General features: G+C 54.6%; 1 protein-coding gene across 1 annotated transcript; it reads left to right on the top strand.

Annotated features, from left to right (window-relative positions):
- The first annotated feature begins 1,816 nt into the window (after nucleotides 1-1,816).
- Ccdc13 (coiled-coil domain containing 13) lies at nucleotides 1,817-23,836 on the top strand. The gene is made up of 16 exons (XM_070017426.1): nucleotides 1,817-1,915; nucleotides 3,053-3,279; nucleotides 4,417-4,565; nucleotides 5,994-6,136; nucleotides 7,155-7,226; nucleotides 8,938-9,060; nucleotides 10,892-10,996; nucleotides 13,142-13,303; nucleotides 14,738-14,914; nucleotides 15,564-15,770; nucleotides 17,709-17,848; nucleotides 18,831-18,914; nucleotides 19,786-19,908; nucleotides 22,133-22,278; nucleotides 22,508-22,625; nucleotides 23,378-23,836. Exons 2-16 carry the CDS (start codon nucleotides 3,059-3,061, stop codon nucleotides 23,535-23,537), a joined length of 2,130 nt encoding a protein of 709 aa, XP_069873527.1. The 5' UTR covers nucleotides 1,817-1,915; nucleotides 3,053-3,058; the 3' UTR covers nucleotides 23,538-23,836.
- Nucleotides 23,837-24,398: the final 562 nt, after the last annotated feature.

The raw sequence follows: 24,398 nt of genomic DNA, 5'->3' as shown, positions 1-24,398 counted from the left end.
CTGAAGAGCTGAGGGACAGCGCCCAGGCCCAGAGTTCAAGCCCCATGAACAACAACAACAACAACAACAAAAAGATAAAATTCAAATACTTGGAAGTCAATTTTACCCGGCACGGGTGGCTCACACCTGTCATCCTAACTACTCAGGAGGCTGAGATCTGAGGATCATGGTTCCATGCCAACCCAGACAGGAAAGTCCATGAGACTCTTATCTCCAAGGAACCACTGGAAAACGAAGTGGCACTGTGGCTCAAAGTGGTAGAAGGCTAGCTTTCCGTGAAAGAGTACAGGGACAGTATCCAGGCCCTGAGTTCAAGCCCATGAGTGACAAAAGAAGACAGAAAATAGAGGAGATGGGTTGGAAGGAATGGAGGAGAATGATCAAGAGGCATTGTACTCTCAGACTGCCATGTTGAAGAGTCTCCCTTTTTGTACAGCAATTTTATTTTATTCTTTGAGGTCCTGGGGCTTGAACTCAGTCTGGGCGCTGTCCCTGAGCTTCTTTTGCTCAAGACTGACACTCTACCACTTGAGCCACCAGCATGTAGAACTATTAAAGGTAATAAAAAATATATAAACGTATAAAATATATATAAAATATATAACATAGCACATAGATATGTATTATATAATACAAAATACACTAGTATTTATGTATTATATAAAATATACTATATTATATAGTACATAAATATATATAAAATACACTAATATATATTGTATAAAATACACTAATATAGTTCATAGATATATAACATAGTATACATACTGTTTTTTGCCAGTCATGGGGCTTGAACTCTGGGCCTGGGCGCTGTCCCTCAGCTCTTCAGCTCAAGGCGAGCGCTCTACCCCTTGAGCCACAGCACCACTTCTGGTATTCCGATGGTTCATTGGAGATAAGATGTCTCATGGATTTACCTCCCCGGGCGATCCTCAGCTCTCCGCCTCCTGAGTAGCTAGGATGACAGGCATAAGCCACCTGCGCCCCGCATACATACTATATTACATAGCATGTAAATATATATAAAACACTATGATATAGTATATAATATAAAATGTACATAAGATACATAATATAGTATATAAATACATTGTCTAAACTATTATTTAGCATATAAGTACATATATAAAATAGACTATATAATGTAATCTATAACTAGTATAGACTTATTTAGTATATAAATGTATTGTATATAAAAATACTATATAATATAGTGCATAATTACTATACAAAATATAGTATGTGTGTAGAGTATGAAATGGACCGTAATTGCACAGTGCAGGCATGCCAGCGTAATATGCATAAGTAAATGCAGTATGAATGGAATGGAGTGAGGACCCGGGGCGGCTCCAGTCAAGGTGACCTCAGCCCCGTTCCAACTCCTCTGGGATCCCTCATTTACATTTTAAAAAAGCAAACCTAAAACAGCTCGTCTCAAGGTCACCGCGTCCTTGCGGGCCGCCGCGCAGGCCCGACGTGCCCCGGCCTCGGCCCGGGCGCGCCTTCCAGGGCCTCCTCGGCCCCCGTCGCTCTCGGCCTCCGTGCGTCGCCGCGCTGACGTCGCCGGAGGGAGGGGTGGGCGGGACGCGTTGCCTGGGAAACGGTCTCCAGGGGCGGGGCTGGCTGTGTCCGTGCGTCGCCGCGCTGACGTCGCCGGAGGGGTGGGCGGGACGCGTTGCCTGGGAAACGGTCTCCAGGGGCGGGGCTGGCTGTGTCCGTGCGTCGCCGCGCTGACGTCACCGGAGGGGCGTGGCGCGTTGCCCGGGAGACGGTTGCCAGGGGCAGCGCGGCAGCGGCGGCGGCGGCGGCAGCGACGAGGTGGAGGGGGGGGTTGGTTGGAGAACGCCGACGCCGCTCCCGCCAAAATCATAAGACAATTAAAAAATCGAGAGCGAGACGCGGGGAGGCCGCCGCCGTAAGTCCCGGGGTGGGGGGGGTCCCCCACACACCCTCCCCCCCCCCGCCCCGCAAGGCGGAAGTGAGGTGTCTGAGGGCCGGACGCACAGCCTGCCCCGAAGTTCCGGTCGGCGGCTGGACTCGAACTCGGGGCCACCCGAGCTGTAACAGCCAAGCACGGAGCAGAGGCTGGGCAGGGGTGGGGAGGATGCTGGACCACCAGACATGGCAAACCCCCACTCCCAGCCCTGGCTTCCCCCACCATCCCCTAGGCCTCCTGCAGAGGCCTCCTCTTGGTGTCTTGATGGAGAATGGAGGAGAGGGGGGGTAGGGAGGGGGTCTTTCTTCCTGCCATGGGGGGGCAGGGTGGACCTCATGTTACTGGGAATTGGAAAATAATGATAATTTTGAGCCCAATCCACCCCGTGGCTCAATGCCTGTCATCCTAGCTACTCAGGAGGCTGAGATCCGTAGGATCGTGGTTCAAAACCAGCCCCAGGAAAGTCTGGCGAGACTCTCATCTCCCACGAACCACCAGAAAAGTGGTCGTCCACTTCCACTGGGAAGTGGTGCTGTGGTTCAAAGTGGTAGAGCGCCAGCCTTGAGCCAAAAGAGCCATGACCCACCAAAAAAGAACATAATTTTGTGTGTGTGTGTGTGCATGTATGTGTGTACCTCTACTGGGGCTTGAACTCAGGGCCTCGCACTCTTCCTTGGCATTTCACGGAAGGCTGGCACTCTCCCATTTGAGCCACAGCTCCACGTCTAGCTCTTTGCTGATACATAGACATAAAGAGTTCCATGGAGGGGCTGGGAAGGTGGCTCAGTGGTAGAGCGCTTGCCTTGCATGCCTGAGGCCCTGGGTTCGATTCCTCAGCACCTAGAAAACAGAAAAAAGCCGGAAGTGGCACTGTGGCTCAAGTGGTAGAGCGCTAGCCTTGAGCTGAAGAGCTGAGGGACAGCACCCAGGCCCAGAGTTCAGGCCCCAAGACCGGACCCAAAAAAAAAAAAGAGTTTCATGGACTTTCCTGGCCCAGGCTGGCCTCAAAACATGACCTTAGCAAGAAACTCCAGGCTGGAGCTGCAAACCGGGGGTTTTTTGGTGCTAAGCACTTGGTGTGTAGTTTTGCCCCAGACTTCTCTTCTGACTCTGAAGGGCAAGATGACCACAGAGGAGAGCTCCCAGGATATTTTGAGGCTCCAGTTCAAGGCGATGCAGGAGCTACAGCATCGCAGGCTACAGAAGCAGATGGAGAAAAAGAAGGAAAAGGAGATGAGCCATCAAAGCCCAGCAGAGGATCCAAAAGAGACCTTGGAGATCCCGGATGGCCTCAGCTTCCTCCAAACAGACGAGCAGAATCTCAAGAGCATCTTTGAACAGAGGTAAAAAAACAGGCCCAACAGGGGCTGGGAAGGTGGCTTAGTGGTAGAGCGCATGCATGAAGCCCTGGTTCGATTCCTCAGTGCCATAAATGCAGAAAAAGCCAGAAGTGGTGCTGTGGCTCAAATGGTAGGGCACTAGCCTTGAGCAAAAGAAACTCAGGGATGGTACCAAGACTCTGAGTTCAAATCCCTGGACCAGCAAGAAAAAAAAAAAGTGGACTTTAAAAAATGTAATGTAGGGCTGGGAAGGTGGCTCAGTGGTAGAGCGCTTGCCTTGCATGCATGAGGCCCTGGGTTCGATTCCCCAGCACCACATAGGCAAAAAGAAAAAAGCCGGAAGTGGCGCTGTGGCTCAAGTGGTAGAGCGCTAACCTTGAGCTGAAGAACTGAGGGACAGTGCCCAGGCCCAGAGTTCAAGCCCCACGACCAGACCAAAAAAATAAATAAATAAATAAATAAAAATAAAAAATGTAATATAGTTTTATTGGTATTATGACAGTGTTGTACAAAGAGATTACCATTTTGTAAGTCAGGTAAATGAGTACATTTGGGGGGGTTGTTTTTGTTTTTGTTTTTGACCATGCTGTCTCTTCATGTGCGTTCCCTCAAAAGCGATTTTTTTTTTTTGTCAGTCCTGACGCTTGAACTCAGGGCCTGCATCTCTTTGTGCTCAAGGCTAGCGCTCTACCATCTGAGCCACAGCGCCACTTCTGGCTCTTTTGAGTAGTTTATTGGAGATAGGAGTCTCCCAGACTTTTCTGCCCAGGCTGGCTTCGAACCCCTAGATCTTGGCCTCCCGAGTAGCTGAGATGACAGGCATGAGCTACCAGCTTGCCTGCCCCAGTTGGGAAATGTCATAGCTCTTTCAAAGTCAGCTAAGAAACAGTGTTGCTCGGATCGTCTTTCCCCTCTGACTGCTGGGCAGAAATCTGGTTATCTTAGCTCACACTAGTTCTACAGTGAAGGACTTTTTATTATTACATTTCCACAAGGGCTAACAATGCACCGCGATCTCCCCCTAGTGGCCATCCTGGGCATCGCAAACCAAACCTAGGCAGGGAGGCCTGGGACACCGGCCCCCCCCCCCCCAGGACATACACAATCCCAGTGATGCATTGGGACCCTTTGCTTACGCAGGGTGTTGGAAGATGAGATCCAGCAGCTGCGGGAGGAGCTCAGGGAGGCGGTGGACGAGAACGGACGACTGTACAAGCTGCTGAAGGAGAGGGACTTTGAGATTCAGCACCTCAAAAAGAAAATTGAAGAGGACAGATTGGCCCTCACAGGTAGCTCCACCATGATGCTACCACCTCCCCCCACCGACACCCCCCCCCAAGCCCAAATGGCTTGTGCTCAGCAGCCATGTTGAGACCAGAAAGCAAGGACCCAAGAGACAGAGCAAGGGGTCAGTTGTATTCACCTCTGTCCAGCCCAGTTTTATGTATGTATTTATTTATTTATTTTGTTTATTGTCAGTCATGGGACTCGAACTCTGGGCCTGGGCGCTGTCTCTGAGCTCTTCAGCTCAAGGCAAGCGCTCTACCACTTGAGCCACAGCGCCACTTCTGGTTTTCTAGTGGTTCATAGAGAGAAAAGTCTCACGGCTTTTCCTGCCCAGGCTGGCTTTGAACCTAGATCCTCAGATCTCAGCCTCCTGAGGAGTTAGGATGACAGGCGGGAGCCATCGGCACTAGGTTTGAGATTCCTGTCTCCAATGAACAACTGAAAACAAAAACAAAAACAAAACTTGAGCTGTGGCTCTAGTGGTAGAGTGCTAGCAAGCCCCAGGATCAGCGCACACACACACACGTGGTAGAAACACACTTAAATATCTGCTAGATGAGCATGTGCATTTACATTGGGATCTATTTTGTCTCCCCACCAAAAATATAAAAAAAAAAATCTGGAGCCGGGCGCTGGTGGCTCACGCCTGTAATCCTAGCTACTCAGGAGGCTGAGATCTGAGGATCGCGGTTCAAAGCCAGCCCGGGCAGGAGAGACCGTGAGACTCCTATCTCCAATAAACCACCAGAAAACCGGAAGTGGCGCTGTAGCTCAAGTGGTAGAGCGCTCGCCTTGAGCTGAAGAGCTGAGGGACAGCGCCCAGGCCCAGAGTTCAAGCCCCACGACCGACAAAAAAAAAAAAAAAAAAAAAATCTGGAATAAACAATCAGGCCATCTTAGCAGCACTGGATTTAGCTCAAACATCGGGGGCGTAGCAAGGCCTGGCCAGGGTGACCCTACCTCTGTTCCCCTGTCCCCCTGCCTGGCTGCTTTCTGTGAGTCACCAGCTGGCCAGAAGAGCATGAGCTCAGCTGCACCAGCGTCTGCCAATGCTCACTCCCGGGCAAAGCTCCAAGTCAAGCAGGCCTAGAAAGTTCCAAGGATGACCAGGCACTGGTGGCCCACACCTGTCATCCTCGCTACTCAGGAGGCTGAGATCTGAGGATCGTGGTTCCAAGCCAGGCCAGGCAGAAAATTCGCTGTGAGACTCTTATGTCCAGTGAACCACTCAACACCGGAAGTGGTGCTGTGGCTCAAATGGTAGAGCACTTGCCTTGAACACCAAGAGGCACTGGGACAGAATCCAGGCCCTGAGTTCAATCCCCAAGACCAGCAATAATAATAATAATAATATAATATAGACCTGTAGACCCGGAGTTGATGAGCAGGCTGGATTTCCTATTGACCCCACCACCCCTCTCTGGTTGTAGGGACTTCCAGTATGGCTGGAGATGTGGTTGCCACCAAAATCATTGAGCTGTCCAAAAAGAACCGGGTGCTGATGGCGGAGTCTGAGGGAGCGAAGACCAGGGTGAAGCAGCTGAATGGCCGCATCCAGGAGCTGGAGCGGGAGGTGAGGGCCTGCCGCCTCTTCCCAAGGGGACCCGGGAGTTTGAAGCCAGCCTGGGCAGGAATGTCCATGTGACTCTCATCGCCAATGAACCAGCAAAAGGCTATTAGTGGAAGTGTGGCTCAAGTAGCAAAGCGCCAGCCTTGAGGAAAAAAGCCAAGCAAGAGTATAAAAGGCCCAGCCAGGCGCCAGTGGCTCCCGCCTGTCATCCTAGCTACTCAGGAGGCTGAGATCTGAGGATCGCAGCTCAAAGCCAGCCCAGGCAGGAAAGGCCATGAGATTCTTATCTCCAATAAACCACCAGAAAACCGGAAGTGGCGCTGTGGCTCCAGTGGTAGAGCACTAGCCTTGAGCTGAAGAGCTGAGGGACAGTGCCCAGGCCCAGAGTTCAAGCCCCATGACCCACCAAAACACAAAGGAAAGAAAAGAAAGGGAAAGAGGGAAGAGAAAGGAAAGGGAAAGAGGAAAGAGAAGAAAGAAGAAGGGGGAAGGAAGGGAGGGAAGGAGGAAGGAAGGAAGGAAGTATGAAGGAAGGAAGGGAAGGAGGGAGGGAGAGAAAAAGGGAAGAGAAGAAAGAAATAGAGAAAGAGAAGGAGGGAGAAAGGGAAGAGGAGGGAAAGGGAAGAGAAGAAGAAAGGAAGAAAGAGAAAAAGATGGAGGAGGAAGGAAGGAAGGAGTCATTACAGCCTCAGTTTCCCTGCTTACAGCAGGCTTAGCACCTTCATGACCTCAAGTACATCCTTCTCTGTGTTTCTAGAACTCTCAGGGGGTAGGGGCTGTGTGTGTGTCGGTGCATGGCTGTTGCTCAAGCTATCAGCACCTCGCGGGGTCCTTAGTGTTAGCATGAGGTTGGGGAATGGAGACAGACAATGGATGAAACCCTCTCCCAGCCCCTGCAGATTCTCCCATGAACCATCCCAAGGCAAGTGAAAAGTTGGGGGTAGGGGGCTGGGTTTGGGGGGGGGGCGCTGGGCCCTTGCCTAACACCATGAAATATAAAATGCCAGGTTTGCTTTTCCAGCTGCTGGCAGCCCGGGCCCAGCTGCCAACCAGGAAGACAAGCGACGAAGATGCCAAGCCATTGAAGGCCCAGGTATGAATTCTCTTTTGTTCTGGAACCTCTGGGAGAGAAAGCACCTGGAGCTCCCCCCCCCCACCTCCTGCAGCTAGAATCCCTTTGGGGCCCCCTGTACCCCACTTTCTTGCCTGGGCTGGCTTTGAACCATGATCCTCAGATCTCAGCCTCCTGAGTAGCTAGGATGACAAGCGGGAGCCACCGGCGCCTGGCTTAGGATTTAAGTCCTATGGTACAGGGACTCAAAGCAGGCCCTGAAGAAGAAAGACTAGAAGGACCTTCCAGGAAGAGTGGTGCAGAGAAAGCTCTAGACCTTTCTGTGGCTGTAGACTGAATGACTATAGCCTAGATCCCAGGAGGGAAAAGGAACTTGAACCCCCAAAAAGTACAGGCAGAATCCAGTGACTCACGCCTATCATCCTAGCTACTCAGGAGGCTGAGAGCCGGAGGATCACGGTTCCAAGCCAGCCCCGGGCAAGGAAAAGCCATGAGACTACTTCTCTCCAACAAACCACCAGAAAACCGGAAGTGGCGCCATCTATATGGCCCAAAAGTGGTACAGCGCTTGCCTAGAGCTGAAGAGCTCAGGGACAGCGCCCAGACCCTCAGTTCAAGCCCCAGGACTGGCAAAAAGAAAAAGAGAAATGCTATTTTCTTTGGCACACCATGCAGGGCCCAGGCCCAGCTACGCCCAGATGCCTGGTGCCCAAGGCCCTTTTCTGGTCCCAAGCCTCGTAGGCCAAATTCCAGAGCATGCTGCATCTCTTCCCCTGCTCCCCGAGGCTGGCATTTTCTCAGGCCTGAGATCTGAGCTCCCCCACAGACTGCGTTTCTGGAGTTTTCCCCCACTCTTCTCCACCTCCCCCACCCCTCCCCAAAGAAAACAGCCCACCATAGAAGCCTCTGGAACTTCACTCTGAGCAGCAGCAAGAGAGCTGCGAAGTAGAACAGGCTGAGTCAGCTTACCCCCCACCTCCACCCCTTCAGTCTGGTACTACAGAAGTACCTGCCTTACTGGAGCCATACTCTTGATATGAGGTATCTCCTCACCCTCAGCCGTACTCAGAGATTGTTAGTCTAGGCCCATCCATCCATGCCGGACAAAGGAAGAGGGAAGGGGAAGCAGCCACAGGAAAAAAAATAATACACAAATAAAAGCATGCGTGTGTGTGTGTGTGTGTGTGTGTGTGTGTGTGTGTACATCGTGGGACTTGAACTCAGGGCCTGGGGCGCTGTCCCCCAGCCTCTTTGTACACAAGGCGAGCGCTCTACCACGTTGAGCCACAGCACCATTTCTGATTTTCTGATGGTTCATTGGAGAGAAGAGTCTCACGGGGAACTTTTCCTGCCCAGGCTGGCCTCAAACCACGATCCTCCAGATCTCAGCCTCGCGAGTAGCTAGGATGACAGGCGTTGAGCCAGCCACGAGACTCTTTTAATCTCCAATGAACCACCCCCTCAAAAAAAAAAAGCTGGAAACGGGGCTGTGGTTCAAGTGGTAGAGCACCAACCAGCCTTGGATGCAAATGAAACAAAGCTCAGGGACAGCAGGCTGAGGCCTTGAGTTCAAGTCCCAGGACGGGCACAGATTCGTTCCATGTTCTCCATGTCAAGGCCTAGGTTGGCGATGGGACAGATGCTGTGATGATCACTACTGTAAAGGCAGCTGGTGACCACACTTCCTGTCCTGCCCCTCCCTCCCCCTCTCCCTCCCCCTCTCCCCCCCTAGCCACAGCTAGAGATGCCAGAGGTCAAAGCACTGCAGGAAAAGCTGGCTGCCACCAACCTGAAGATGAGCGACCTGCGGAACCAGATCCAGTCCATGAGGCAGGAGCTGCGGATGACCCAGAAGGTTCTTTACCAAGGCAGGGCTTGGGATTTCTTGTCTGGCTGCCTCCAATCCCACCCACCCCCACCCCCATCCCCAACTCTGGGTTCCAAGCCAGCTTAAGCCCATCATCCCAGCTACTCAGGAGGCTGAGATCCAGAGGATCTTGGTTCTCAAGCCAGCGCCCCCCCCCCCCGATTAAGGGGAGTGGAGGGGTCCAGGAAAGAACAATGAGACTCTGATCACCCATGAACCACCAAGAAACCGGAAAGTGGCACTGGGGTTCAAGAGCGCTAGCCTTGAGCGAAAGAAGCTCAGGGACAGATCCCAGGCCATGGGTTCCAGCCCCGGGACCTGCACCCAAAACAACAACAAAAAGACTCCTTCCAAAGGAAAAAGAAAATGCTCAGACTTGGGGCACAGCCCAGCAGGGCCCAGCTGCGCGGTGGTTGATTTGTACGGACACAGTGGATCCTCTGGCACCCACCTCCTCTGCTAGAACCACTCAGACTCGCCAAGAGTTCCAGAACAATGTTCTACTGTGGACACAAGGGCCAGAGACTTACTTAGCTTGCCAGATGGGAATCCAAGCCCGGGCTTCCACGGCGCCCAGGGGACAAAGCTAGAATGCACTGCTGTTGGGTTTTCTTTTGTCAGTTGTGGGGTTTGAACTCAGGGTCTGGGCGCTGTCCCTGAGCTGCTTTTTGCTCAAGGCGGGCGCTCTACCACTTGAGCCACGGCGCCACTTCTGGTTTTCTGGTGGTTCCATGGAAGTTAAGTGTCTCACGGACCAGGCTGAAAGCAGCAGCAGACATTGGAAACTTGCACGATCCTGAACACATCAGGAGCAAAGGGGTCCCAGCTGGATACCACCTCCCAGCTCTGGAGGCTGCAGTCTGAGGATTGTGATTGGAGGCCGGCGCAGGCAGATACATTCCGAGAGACTGATCTTCAACAAACTGCCAGAACAAAAAACAAAATTTATTAGTGGAGCGTTGGCTCCAGCAGTAGAGCACCAGCATTGAGCAAAAAAAAAAAAAAAAGGCAAAAGTGCGAGACCCTTGCATTTAAGCCCCAGTACCAACACCGAAAAGAGAGAGAGGAGAGGAGGGAGGGAAGGTGGGTGGGCAGGCGAGGGGCCCGGGCTGGGCCCTGCTGGCCACTCCTTGGATACTCTAAATATCACTTAGGAGATGGCAAAAGTGACGGTCTCCTCTTTCCCCGAGGGAGAGCTGGCCTGGGAAAGCGTTGGAGGCTGGCCTGTGGAGGCCCTGCCTCTAAGGCTAGGAGGGAGAGGGGGAGGGGGGCGTGAAGGCTGGGGCCTTCCAGGAGCCCCGCACCCAGCATTGACTCTTGGATGAATCCCCTCCCTGCTCTCCCTCTTCTCTGTCTCTTTCTCTTGTCTCTGTCTCTCCCTCTTCCTCTGTCTTTCCTCCCTGTCTGTATCTGTGTCTCCTCTCTGTCTCTGTCTTTCTTGTCTTTCTTTTTTTTGGGGGGGGGAGGGTCCAGTCGTGGGGCCTGAACTCTGGGCCTGGGCGCTGTCCCTCAGCTCTTCAGCTCAAGGCTAGCGCTCTACCACTCGAGCCACAGCGCCACTTCCGGCGTTTTTTCTTTTTGCTTATGTGGTGCTGAGGAATCGAACCCAGGGCCTCATGCATGCAAGGCAAGCGCTCTACCACTGAGCCACCTTCCCAGCCCGCTTTCTTGCCTTTCTGTCTGTCTCTCTTGTCTCTGTCACTCTTTCCCCTCTGTATCTGTCTGTCTGTCTGTCTCTCCTTTCTGTCTCTCTCTCTCCTCCCTGTCTCTGGCTCTGTCTGTCTGTCTCAGCCACACCGAACACCTTGCTTCCCTGCAGGTTCTGGTCAGCGAAGTTGGCGAGGACGTCAACATTCAACAACTCCTGTGGTCGCCCGGGTCCTGGCGGGGCCGGGCCCAGCAGATCCTTGTTCTGCAGGGCAAGGTGAGCAGCTGGTGGGCTTGCTCTGTGTGTGGGGGGCGGGGGGTGGGGGTGGGGAGGAGAAAACCTGCAGAACACACAGCAGAGACAGCGGCTCCACAGTATCTCCCCAGCCCAGCCTGCTTCTAATTTGCTCACTTCACAAATAAACACACATGTCACACCCACCCCCACGCCAGGCAACGGAAACAATGCCAAGGTCTTTGGTTGGAATTCCCCCCCCCCCACACACACACACACACACACACGCCCAACAAGTTTATGGAAATCTGCGAGTCTGTTGTAATTGGATTCTTCTCCCTCTCTCCACCCCCTGCTCCGCTAGTTTGGTCCAGAGGCTTGGAATCTTTTGAAAGTTTTCATGAGCCAATGAAATTTAGCCCCTCTCTCTCTCTCTCTCTCTCTCTCTCTCTCTCTCTCTCTCTCTCTCTCTCTCTCTCTCTCTCTCTCTCTCTCTCTCCTATTTTGAGACATACCAGCAGTAGCTAGGGGCAAGGAGGAGGCCCAGAAAGAGGGGACTGCTTACATTCAAACCCCAGCCCTCCCTCTCTTCCTCCCTCTTCCTGCTCTGCGAACCCCGGGCACCCCGCGGCCTCTCCAGGCCTCAGTCTTCCTACCTGTGAATGGGGAGACTTGTCAGCGTGCGTGAAGCACCCAGCAGTGCTAGAGCCCCACCCCCTCCTGCCCTTCAGCAGGAAAAACACGCGAGAATGCGCGTGATTTATTATGATGATTATTATTATTGCTATAATACTATTTATTTTCACCCCCTGGAACTTTGGGATCATTATTTCTGATGGCCTTCATTCTTGGGAGGGTCTACCATGAGATCCTGGAAATCAACAGCAATGGCAGCTCTGGGTAGAGGGGTGGGAATTTAAAAAAAAGGGGGGGGCTGGGAAGGTGGCTCAGTGGTAGAATGTTTGCCTTGCATGCATGTGGCCCTGGGTTCAATTCCTCAGCACCACATAAGCAGAAAAAGCTGGAAGTGGCGCTGTGGCTCAAGTGGTAGAGCACTAGCTTTGAGCTGAAGAGCTGAGGGACAGTGCCCAGGCCCAGACTTCAGGCAACATGACTGGCAAAAAAAAAGAATTGTCAGTGTTTACTTGCATGAACTCTACTGAGTTCACTTGAGCTGTGGCTCAAACTGTAGAGCACGAGTCCTGAGCAAAAATAAAAATAAAAAAAGCTGCCGGGCGCCAGTGGCTCACGCTGTCATCCTAGCTACTCAGGAGGCTGAGATCTGAGGATCACGGTTCAAAGCCAGCCCAGGCAGGAAAGTCCGTGAGACTCTTATCTCCAATAAACCACCAGAAAACCAAAGTGGCGCTGTGGCTCAAGTGGTAGAGCGCTCGCCTTGAGCTGAAGAGCTGAGGGACAGCGCTCAGGCCCAGAGTTCAAGCCCCACAACTGACCTAAATAAATAAATAAATAAATATTTTAAAAAGCTGAGGAACAATGCCCAGGCCCTGAGTTCAAGTCCCAGTTCCAGCACAAATCATAAAAATAGTAAGAACAAGTCACCCAATAAAAGGGTGGGCAAATGAACTGAAAAGATGGTTCTCAAGAGAAGAAGTAAAGATCTGGGAAGGTGGCTCAATTTGTAGAGTGCTTGCCTCACATGCATGAGGCCCTGGGTTCGATTCCTCAGTACCGCATCCACAGAAAAAGCCAGAAGTGGCGCTGTGGATCAAGTGGTAGACCACTTACCTCGAGCAAAAGAAGCTCAAGGACAGCACCCAGGCCCTGAGTTCAAGCCCCAGGACTGACTAATAGTAGTAGTAGTAGTAGTAGTAATATAATCACAGCGAGTAGCTGGTATGCTGGGATTATAGGCGTGATCCAAGGGGCCAACTCAGATCTTCCCACCCAACACCATGGTATAGGAATGCCGTAATATCTGGTTTTGTGTTGGTTTTCGTTTTAGTTGGTCGTGGGGCTTGAACTCTGGGCCTGGGTGCTGTCCCTCAGCTCTTCAGCTCAAGGCGAGCGCTCTACCACTTGAGCCACAGTGCCACTTCTGGCTTTTTCTGCGTATGCAGTACTGAGGAATTGAACCCAGGACCTCATGCATGCAAGGCAAGCGCTCTACCCCTGAGCCACCTTCCCAGCCAACCAGTGCGTGTTGCCCTCCTCTACCGCCCTCAGGTCCGAGAGCTGGAGAAGCAGCTGGGGCAGACGCAGGGCAGGTCTACGGAGACAGCCAGAGAGGCGTCTCCCAACTACCAAGACAGGAAGAAGCTGTCGGCACAGGACAAAAACCTGCTGAGGATCCGCAGCCTGGAAAGGGAGAAACAGGAGAGCTGGGAGGTCAGGGCAGGCCCTGTGGAGGGGGGGAGGCAGCCGGGCGGGGAGGGGAAGAGGGGAGGAACTGGGGGTAGACTCTGAGATCCAGATCAGCACCCCCACTTGTGAGGGCCATTGGCAGCTGAGGATCCCCAAAGCCCTCACTTAGAGCTCTTAGAGCCAAGATACCCCAGCTCTTCTCGGTAGATCACTGGTTTCCTGTCAGCCCATCTTGAGCCATGTGTCTGGGGTCTCCCCTAGCCCATTCAGTGAACTTTGGGGGGCCTATTTTGGAAAATGGGGGATGCTATACCTAAAATAACTTAATTTGGGGAAGGGGGCGGGCCGGGCACTGGTGGCTCACACCTGTGCTTCTAGTTACTCAGAAGGCTGAGATCTGAGGATCGTGATTCAAAGCCAGCCCGGGCAGGAAAATCAATGAGACTCCTATCTCCATTGAACCACCAGAAAACCCAAAGTGGAGCTGTGGCTCAAGTGGTAGAGCACTAGCCTTGAGCACCAAAGAGGCTCAGGGACAGCACCCAGGCCTGGAGTTCAAGCCCCAGCACCACCAAAACAATAAAATAAAAAACTATTGTTATTCTAAAGATATACGGTGGGGTTACAGTTCCATAAGTCATGTATTAAGTTTTTTTTGGGGGGGGGGCAGTCCTGGGCTTGAACTCAGGGCCTGGGCACTGTCCCTGAGCTTCTTTGGCTCAAGGCTAGTGCTCTACCACTTGAGCCACAGCGCCACTTCCAACTTTTTCTGTGTATGTGGCACCAGGGAATCGAACCCAGGGCCTCATGCATGCCAGGCAAGCACTCTACCACTGAGCCACCTTCCCAGCCTGCACATTTCTATTTTTGGACCATGTCTCCCCTCTTCCCTTGCTCTCTCCCAGATTTTCCCTCCTGTTCCCCACCCACAATTTGTAGAGTCCGTTTTCCACATCATGTCCCGTGAGGACCACGGCTGCCTTTGTTCACCCTTTGTCTCTCCCAGAAGAGCAAACAAGACAAAAAGAAAAGAAAGTGAACCTCATTTCCACTTCCTGGAATATTTTACATCTAGCTTCTGCATCTAAAACACTGTTTGTGTGTGTGTGTGTGTGTGTGTGTGTGTGTGTGTGTGTGTGTGTGTGTGTGTGTGTGTGTGTGTGTGTGTGTGTGTGTGTGTGTGTGTGTGTGTGTGTGCCAGTTCCTGACATTTGAACTCAGGGCCTTGTGTGTGTGTGTGTGTGTGTGTGCCAGTTCCTGACATTTGAACTCAGGGCCTTGTAAGTACAAGGCAGGAGCCACAGGGGGTTTTCTGGTGCTTCCCTGGAGATCAGAGTCTCAAGGACTTTCCCGGCCTGGAACTGCAGCCCTCTAGATCTCAGCCTCCTGAGTGGCTGGGGTGACGGACGCAAGCCGCTGGCCCGCTGGTTCACTCTCTCCCTTTCTTCAACCGCGCAGAAGCTCGCAGGCGAACGCGATGTCCTCCAGCGGGAGCTGGAGGAACTGAAGAAGAAGCTGGAGGCCATGAAATCGCGCAACAAGGTGCTGTCGAACGAAGTAAAGACGCTCAAGAGCCAGATGGCGACCCTGGTGGAGAAGGGCAAACATGACGACGAACTCATCGATGCGCTCATGGTACCCAGCCAGATACCCCGGCCAGGCCAGCGGCTCTGTGTGTCTGTGTGTCTGTGTGTACATACTGGTCCTGGGGCTTGAACTCAGAGCCTGGCTGCTTTCCCTGAGCCTTTGTGCTCGAGGCTGGTGCTCTACCACTTGGGGGACACCTCCTCATCCAACTTCTTGAAAAGATCTCACAGACTTCCCGTGCCTGGGCTGGCTTTGAACCACGATCCTCTATTTCTCAGCCTCCTGAGTAGCTCAGGTGGACAGGCGTGAGCCACCGGCTAGCCTGGTGGGATCGCCTTTTTTTTTTTTTTTTTGCCAGTCCCAGGGCTTGAACTCAGGGCCTAGACACTGTCCCTGAGCTGCTTTTTGCTCAAGGCTGGCGCTCTACCACCTGAACCTTAGCACCCCTCCTGGCTTTTTTTCTGTGTCTGTGGCCCTGAGGACTCGAACCCAGGGCTTCCTGCGTGCTAGGCGAGTGCTGTACCACTGAGCCACGCTCCCAGCCCCGGTTTCTTTTGGTGATCCTGCCCTCCCTGCCAGGGGAGGGGGGAAACCTCAGCTAATGTGGCCCCCCACTGACCAGGAAAAGAGGGAATTTGAGGACAGGAGAAGAGGGGGCGCCTGACTTGACCCCTGCCCCGCCGCCCCCCCCCTCCAGGAGCAGCTGAAGCAGTTACAAGAGATCTTGGGCAGCCTGAGCCTCCAGGAGGAGAAACTGCGCAAGTCCCAGCACACCGAGGACCAGAGGGCCAACAGCGAGGCGCAGCGGAGCAGCAGCCTCGTGGCCCAGCTGCGGGCCATGGTGGCCGAGCGGGAAGACAAGGTGCGGCAGCTGGAGCTGGAGATCGGCCAGCTGAGCAAGCAGGTGAGCAGCGAGCGCGGCCGGCTGAGCAAGCAGGTGAGCAGCGAGCACGCCAGCTGAGCAAGCAGGTGAGCAGCGAGCGCACCAGCTGAGCAAGCAGGTGAGCAGCGAGCGCACCGGCTGAGCAAGCAGGTGAGCAGCGAGCGCACCGGCTCATAGAGCTGGGGCTGGAACTCTGGGCCTGGGCGCCATCCCTCAGCTCTTCAGCTCAAGGCGAGCGTTCTACCACTTGAGCCACAGCACCACTTCGGTTTCCTGACTGGGGCGGGGGGGGGGGGGGGAGATTCCTTGGAGATCAGAGTCTCACAGACTTATTTATCCCTCTCCCCCCCCCCCCCCCGGGCTGGCCTCGAACTTCAGTCCTCCAGATCGCAGCCTCCTGAGTAGCTAGGCTGACAGGCGTGAGCCACCAGCACCCGGGCTGCCTCCCACACATCTTTTGCCTCATGGTGCCACTCTGGACACTTTGGGGGCTCGATGGCACTCCCCCCCCTCCCGTGGTGGGGGCTGATGCAGGGAGGGGGGAGGGAGAACCAGTGGCTTCTGGGAGAAAAATTCTGTGCCAGGTACAGGAGGCTGTCTGAGACAAAGGAGCCTCACAGCTCAGGGCTGCACCGGGTGGGGGTTGAACGGCACAGTCGGAGATAGACCCCAGAACAATCCGCTTCTGCTGTCCTAGGCTCCAGGGCCCGCCCTCCCCCTCCCCCAGCCTCGGGGCCACCTGCTTTGTCCTGCAGCTGTCATTCCCCAGGGGAATGGGGGAGGGCCCCAGGGGGCCGTGCGGTGGCCCATGTGGTAATCCCTGCCCTGCTAGAGATTCTTCAGCTTCACCACCCTCCTGCCATTACTATTATTATTATTGTTGTTATTTTGTGCCAGTCCTAGGACTTGAACTCAGGGCCTGGGCTCCATCCCTGAGCTTTTTCTGCTCAAGGCCAGAGCTCTACCACCTTGAGCCACAGCATCACTTCTGGGTTTTTTGTTGTTTTTTTTTTTTTTGTCGGTCGTGGGGCTTGAACTCTGGGCCTGGGCGCTGTCCCTCAGCTCTTCAGCTCAAGGCGAGCGCTCTACCACTTGAGCTACAGCGCCACTTCCGGTTTTCTGGTGGTTTATTGGAGATAGGAGTCTCACGGTCTCTCCTGCCCGGGCTGGCTTTGAACCACGATCCTCAGATCTCAGCCTCCTGAGTAGCTAGGATTACAGGCGTGAGCCACCAGCGCCCGGCTAGTTCTGGTGTTTTTTGTTGGTTCACTGAAGATTGGAGATAAAGGCCCACAGTTCAAGCCCCATGACTGACAAAAAAAAAAAAAAAAACACCAGAAGTGGGCCTGTGGCACAAGTGGTAGAGTACCAGCCTGGAGCAAAAGAGCTCAAGGATAGTGCCCAGGCCCTGAGTTCAAGCCCTAGAACTTGCACGTGTGCGCGTGTGCGTGCGCACACACACACACACACACACACACACACACACAGAATTATTTGGGACCTTTACTACAAGAGCCAAACTAGTTGAAAGTTAAAATAACAGAATTCCACCCAGATAGAATAATGAGGCGAGAAAAAGCAGGAGCAGAAGGACAGTTTACTTGGAAGTAAGAGTTAAGCTGAGACCCCAGAGGAGGGGCTGGGAAGGTGGCTCAGTGGTAGAGCGCTCGCCTCGAATGCACGAGGCCCTGGGTTCGATTCCTCAGCAACCACAGACACAGAAAAGGCCAGAAGTGGCGCTGTGGCTCCCTTTCTGAAAGAGAGGCATTTCTCGGGTGTCACTGGCCTCCAATCTAGCCAGCCTGATTTGTTCTCTTTGTTGGTCCCCCGAAAAAACAAGCCCCTTTTCATATCCCCTGAAAGCCAGAAATCAATCCGAGCCCCACCCACCCAGCTCCCACCCACCCCCACTTCTTCCCAGCCTCTGCGCCCAGCCCTGAGCACACTGTCTCCCTGCAGTATCCTCGGAATAAAGGCCTGGGCGAGGGAGCCGGTGGTCCTGAGGTCAGCCCTGCCCACACCAGGGTCTCGGAGGAGCAGAGCTTCAGCAAGTGTGCGGGCTCCTCGGGCGATCATGCCGGCCGGTTGGGATCTTCCCGGTAAGAGAATGATGGGATGGGTGGATTGGGGGGGGGGCTTGGTGGGGAGGGAGGGGTCTGGTTTGATTAATCTGCGATCACAATGATAAATCCACCCACTGGAATCGCCACCGTGATAGCCAGGAAAACACAGAATCGCCTCAGCCAGGCAAAGTTACTTCTACGCAGAAGGGCACGACCATCAGTCAGAGATCAGGCAAGCAAGCGACTCAGAGCAGGCTGGCCGGCCCCCCCTATTTATCCCTGATGCAGCAGGCCCCGCCCCTCTGCTCGGATTCGCTGAGCTCAGATTCACAGTCTGCTCCTGATTGGCTGGTTTAAGTAGGGTCAAACATAGGTACATAGGTTATCCCTGATGCAGCAGGCCCTGCCCCTCTGCTCCGATTGGCTGAGCTCACGTTCAGTCTGCTTGCGAATGGCCAGTGTGAATAGGCCCAAACACAGTGACATAAGCTGATTGAAGATGAACAGTTCACAAGTCATTTCAATATACCCTTCCTTACCCTCGGCTACTGCGTGAGCAGTCTGATAGTATGTTGTAATTCCATCTTGAAAGGAACACACACACACACACACCCCACATCCCCCCCACACCCCCACTTCACACCCCCTGTAAGACAAAAACCTTCCAGTTTGTAAATCCTTATCCCAAGGCTGTTCCTCTTTTTCCCTAACAAGATCCCACCCACGGGGCCATTTGTTCACGTCACTGCTGGGTGACAGTGGCTTGGGTGACAGCCTCTCTGGGCTGGCCTCAGACCCTCAAAGACACCCAGTGATCTGTGGCTCAAAGGCCCTTTGTCACCTGGGGTCAGGACCCTGACAACAATAAAGGCTCCCGCAAGCGCCATACGGATCTCCCAGCCATCCTCCCTCCCCCAAGAAAAAGCCAGAAGTGGCGCTCACATGCAGAAATGAGGCCCCAGAAGCTCCCCCCGGGTTCCCCCAATTCTGACGGACCCCGTGCCGCGTCTTTGTCCAGCTCTGTGTCCAGCCTTGGCCACACACTGGTGGAATCGGCGCTCACCAGGCCCTCCCTGCCCAGCCCTCACCAGACCTCGCCCAGGTACGCACCTGCCCCCCACCCCGTCCCCCTACCCCGTGTTTACCAGCCCCTCCACTCAAAGGCCCAAAGATGGGGGCTGGGAAGGTGGCTCCATGGTAGAGCGCGCGCCTAGCATGGACGAAGGCCCTGGGTTCGATTCCTCCATACCCCATCCCCAGAAAAAAGCCAGAAGCGGTGCAAGGGGTAGAGCACCAGCCCAGGCCCCGAGTTCAAACCCCAGGACTAGCAGTACCAAAAAATAAAAAATGGGGTGACAAAGATGAGGAACTTGGGGTGAGGGTCCTAGGGAGAATCAGGTGACTTCAGCCTTGAAGACCTGGCTAGAGGAAGCATCAGGCCCTTCTGGCTTCTAGTACCTTCCCTGACCTGGGGGGGGGGCTTTTAAATCATCCCGGCCCCCAGTCTGTCACTGATACCCTGGGCTCGGCTCTTCGGCCGCATCTGGTAGAGAATGAAGCCTCAGGGAATCAATGGGCCCTGTGTTCTCAGTGCCAAAATGGTGGACAGAGGGCGGCATTGTCCCCCCTGCTTCTGAACCCCGTCTTCTGTCATCGGAGCTGCGCTTGGGCAGTCAGCTCCAGTTACAGTGCGCCCGGACCCACTTCCTTTGAATTTTATCTTGTGGGGGTCCTGGGGCTTAATAAACTCAGGGCCTGGGTGCCATTCCCTGAGCTTCATTTTGCTCAAGGGCGGGCGCTCTACCACTTGAGCCACAGCGCCACCCCTGGCCTTTTCTGTGTATGTGGTGCTGAGGAATCAAAGCCAGGGCTTCCTGCACGCGAGGTGAGCGCTCTAACCACTGAGCCACCTGCCCAGCAGTTGTCCTCAGCTGTTCACGACCTCCTCTCTCTGCCTTCCACCTTCCCCCCAGGTTCTCAGACTCGCCAGAGCACAAAGGCTGGCAGGCCCAGGTGGCAGAGATCAAGGCCCTGTGGCAGGCCACCGAAGTGGAGCGCGATCGGCTCCAGGAGTTTGTGACCGTCCTGCAGAAACGGTAACCAAGGGGCACCCCGCGAGCTCTCCATCCTGGGCGCCGGCTGGGGGATACAGGGCTGGTGGCTCAAGCCTGTCATCCCAGCTACTCAGGAGGCTGAGATCTGAGGATCACGGTTCAAAGCCAGCCCGGGCAAGGAAAGTCCGTGAGACTCTGATCTCCAATGGGGCACCAGAAAACCAGAAGTGGCGCTGTGGCTCAAGTGGTAGAGCGCTCGCCTTGAGCTGAAGAGCTGAGGGACAGCGCCCAGGCCCAGAGTTCAAGCCCCACAACCAACAACAACAACAACAAAGCCAAACAAGAGCTCAAGGCCCTGAGTTCAAGCCCCAGGACTGGCACAAAATAAAACCACAAGAGCACAAGCAAAAACACAAGAGCACTGCGGGAGAGCTGCTTAGCTCCAAAGGATGCTGACCTCTCTGCCAAAATAAATCAGGGCTCCTTGCTCAAGTGACCTTCTTGGCAAGAAATGCAGGTTCCCAGACCAGCATGTGGCTCAGCCATGTGACCTCCTCCCTGGGTTAAAAAAAAAAAAAATACAAAGGACACTGCTGAGAGTCACCGGGATCAAGTATCAGGTGGTACCCTTTGAAGATTGGAGAAACCAGTTCTGTCCAATTAAGTGGAAGGGAGATGTGGGGTTTGTTTTGTTTTGTTTTGTGTTTGTTTCCACAAGTCCAAGGGTCAGAGCAAGACAAGAGCAACAGAGAGCCTCGTAGCAAGAACTCTTAGGCTGGGCGTCCGGTGGCTCACACCGATCATCCATCCTTAAGCTACCCAGGAGGCTGAGAGCCGAGGATCACAGTTCGAAGCCAGCCCAGGGCAGGAAAAGTCCATGAGACTCTTATTTCCAATAGAACCAGCCAAAAAGGCGGAGGTGGAGGCGTGGCTCAAGTGGTAGAGCGCCAGCCTTGAGTGGAAAAGAAAAACTCAGGGCTGGGCAGGTGGTTCAGTGGTTAGAGTGCTCGCCTAGCATGCGTGAAGCCCTGGGTTCGATTCCTCAGCGCCACGTATACAGAAAAAGCCAGATGTGGCTCTGTGGCTCAAGTGGTAGAGCACCCACCCAGAAGCTCAGGGACAGCGCTCAGGCCCTGAGTTCAAGCCCCAGGACTGAACAAAAAAAGAAGAGCTGCAACTTCTTCCCGTTCGCTGCTGCGTCTCCACTGAGTCACAGCAGCCTTCTATTTCTGTTTTTCAGTTTTCAGCCTGTAATAAATTTTTAAGCGAGGTCATACATTATGCATCATCCTCTGCTACTCAGCAAATTTGCTCAGATCAGACTTGCTATTCGTGCCAGTACGAATTCTTTGTTTCTTTTGTCAGTTGTGGGGCTTGAACCCTGGGTCCGGGCACCGTCTCTGAGCTCTTCAGCTCCTCAGTACCACAGTCACAGGAAAAAAAAAACCAGAAGCGGCGCCGTGGCTCAAGTGGTAGAGCACCAGACTTGAGCACAAAGAAACTCAGGGATGGCGTCCAGGCCCTGGGTTCAAGTCCCAGGACTGGCACAAAGAAAGAAAGAAAAAGGAAATAGGATCACGAGTGTATTTCAGGTCCCAGCGCCAAGTAATTGTCTAAATGTCTCCCCCTGGGGACGGCGGGATGGTCTTGTGATCATGTGCTCGGTGCTGCCTGCCGCTGGGTCTGTGAGCACTTGATGTTACCGAGCAAAGAGGATTTGTGCAGATGGACCCATCGTGACAGACGCTAACGTAGAGGGGGAGGTGATCCGGGATTAGCAGGTGGCCTCCATCTGTGGGCACGGGGGCCCTAAAAGCAGAAGGGTGTGCCGATTGCGGGCGATGCAGAGACCAGGCCTGGAGACCAAGTCAGGGCCAGGCTGCCTTTGCTTTAGCCACAATCGAGAGGATCGTGGTCTGAGCTCAGCAGAAAAGGAAGATCGCAGTCCGCTCCTGCTGAGAGAGCTGGCTTCCTTCCCCAAGACCTCCAGTGGGCTTGGAAACTCCCCTCTTCCCCCTTCGGCCCCCCCCCCAAAACCCCCAGAATTTTGTCGTTGTGGTCTTTTTAAACTCGGGGTTCCTGTGTGACCCACACGAACGAACCAACAAACAAGCGAATGAGAGCCAGCCTCAAATCGTGATCCTCCCCCTTCGGCCTCCCTGGTAGCCGGGATCTATGGCAGTGAGCTAGCTGCCTGGATTGGGGGGGGGTGCAAGGCCGTGCCCCCAACCTGGCCCTGCAGCCCCCCCCACTGTAAACCGCCCAGGGTGGAGGAGAGCAGCAGCAGACTCCTGGAGGCTGAGCGGAGGCTCCAGGAAGAGAGGCAACGGGCCGTGGTCCTGGAGCAGAGGCTGGAGAAGAACCGCCTGGAGTCGGGCCGGACCCTGCAGAAAGCCTCCAGGAACAAAGCAGGTAGCAAGGCCCCTGGGAGGAGGGGGGTAAGGGGTGGGGGGAGATGCCGGCCCTGGGACTTGAACTCAGGGCCTGAGCTCTGTCCCTTTGGCTCAAGGCTGGCGCTCGACCCCTTGAGCCACAGCGGGAGAAAAGGAAAACAGAAAGCCCTGGTTGGAGGTGGGATAGGAGTGTGTGTGTGGGGGGGGTTCTGGCCTCGTGGCACAAAGTGGCTGCCGTGGCCCCGCAGGTGCACCTGCCTCCACCACCAAACACAACCCAGCTAGCAGCGAGAGGAAAGACCTGTCTTCTGCTACTGAGCTCTCGGATGTACCAGCGGAATCCCAGATCCAGGAACTGACCACCAGGTACCAACCTTTCCTCCCCACTGTGCCCCCCCTCCCCGCTTCCTGAAAGGGCAGAGGTATCTGGGAAGGGGTGGGCAGTGGGGCTCCTGGAACCTTTTGTATCTATTTTGTACAGAAGGCTGGTCTTACAGGGGGGTGTGGTGGGGCAGGGTTTTTGTCTTTGGTTTTATGGTCCATTGTGGGGCTTGAACTCTGGGCCTGGGCGCTGTCCCTCAGCTCTTCAGCTCAAGGTGGGCACTCTACCACTTGAGCCACAGCGCCACTTCTACTTTTCTGGTGTTTATTGGAGATGAGAGTCTCACCGACTTTCCTGCCCAGGCTGGCTCTGAACTGCAATCCTCAGATCTCAACCTCCTAAGTAGCTAGGATGACTGGTGTGAGCCACCGGTGCCCGGCCCAAATGCCTTTATATGAGATCAGTCAGGATAATGAAAGGACCAGGCCTGGCAAAGGTGGCTCACGCCTGTCATCCCAGCTACTCAGGAGGCTGAGATCTGAGGATCGTGGTTCTAAGCCAGCCTCGGGCAGGAAAGTCCATGAGACTCTTTGATTTTGCTGCCAGTCCTGGGACTTGAACTCAGGGCCTAAGCGCTGTCCCTGAGCTTCTCTGTGCTAAAGGCTGGTGCTCTACCACTTGAGCCACAGCGCCACTTGGGACTTTTTCCATGCCTGTGGCCCCGAGGAATCAAACCCGGGGCTTCCGAGCCGCCTTCCCAGCCCCACTCAGGCCTCTCTGGTGATCCGTGATGTAGGCTGGCCATCCTGGCGGAGGAGAACGAGATGCTGAGGGCGGCCCTGGGCAGCGCCCTGCAGGGCAAGGAGGAGGACTTCCGCGTGTACCACGAGACGCTGGGCCAGGTCAAGGGCGTCTTCCTGCAGGCCCTGAGGCAGCAGAAGGCCGAGAGGAGCTAGGCCCAGCCCCAGGGCCCTTGCATCTGCCACACAGAGGGACTAGAGGCCACGCCCCCAACCCCAGGGGCGGGACAAGCCCCCAGGCCTGGCCCCCCACCGGACGCTGGAACTGTCCATCATCCAGTAGACTTGATTCCCTCCCCCAGGGGCCCCGGGGCCTACAGGAGAGCCCTTAGTGTCCAGGGCTGGGAACTTGGCCCTGCAGCTGGTACGCCCCCCCCCAAGCCCAGCCCTGCCCTGCCCACCCACTGGCCAGCCCCCACCCTCACACTCCCCCTCCCCGCCCCCAACCTCTGCCACACTTGTAATAATAATGGCGATTTTCCTAACCCACTCTGGATCACTGTGGGTGGGAATGACACACCATGCGGCGGGGCCTGGGGGTGAGGGTAGCACAGGGGGTTTGGGGTGGGGGGGATCCTCACAGGGGAAGATCCCAGCCTCAGAATGAAGCTGGGCCGGAGCCGAGCGCCGGCGGCTCCCACCTGTCATCCTAGCGGCTCAGGAGGCTGAGGGCGGAGGATGGTGATCGGAGGCCAGCCCGGGCAGGGAAAGCCCGTGAGGTTCCTACCTGCCATAGAAAGAAGGAGAAGAGGGGCTGGGAAGGTGGCTCAGTGGTAGAACACTTGCCTTGCATGCCTGAGGCCCTGGGTTCGATTCTTAAGCACCACATAAGCAGAAAAAGCCAGAAGTGGCGCTGTGGCTCAAGTGGTAGAGCGCTAGCCTTGAGCTGAAGAGCTGAGGGACAGCGCCCAGGCCCAGAGTTCAGGCCCCACGACTGGACCAGATCTCAGATCTGGAGGATTGGAGTTCTAGGCCAGCTCGGGCAGGAAAAGTCCGTGAGACTCTTTAATGAATCAC

This window comes from Dipodomys merriami, unplaced genomic scaffold (assembly GCF_024711535.1).
Source record: "Dipodomys merriami isolate MVZ:Mamm:240054 unplaced genomic scaffold, mDipMer1.0.p SCAF_125, whole genome shotgun sequence".
Classification (NCBI taxonomy): domain Eukaryota; kingdom Metazoa; phylum Chordata; class Mammalia; order Rodentia; family Heteromyidae; genus Dipodomys; species Dipodomys merriami.
Note: the sequence above shows the minus strand (reverse complement) of the source record. Positions and strands in the feature narration are given on the sequence as shown.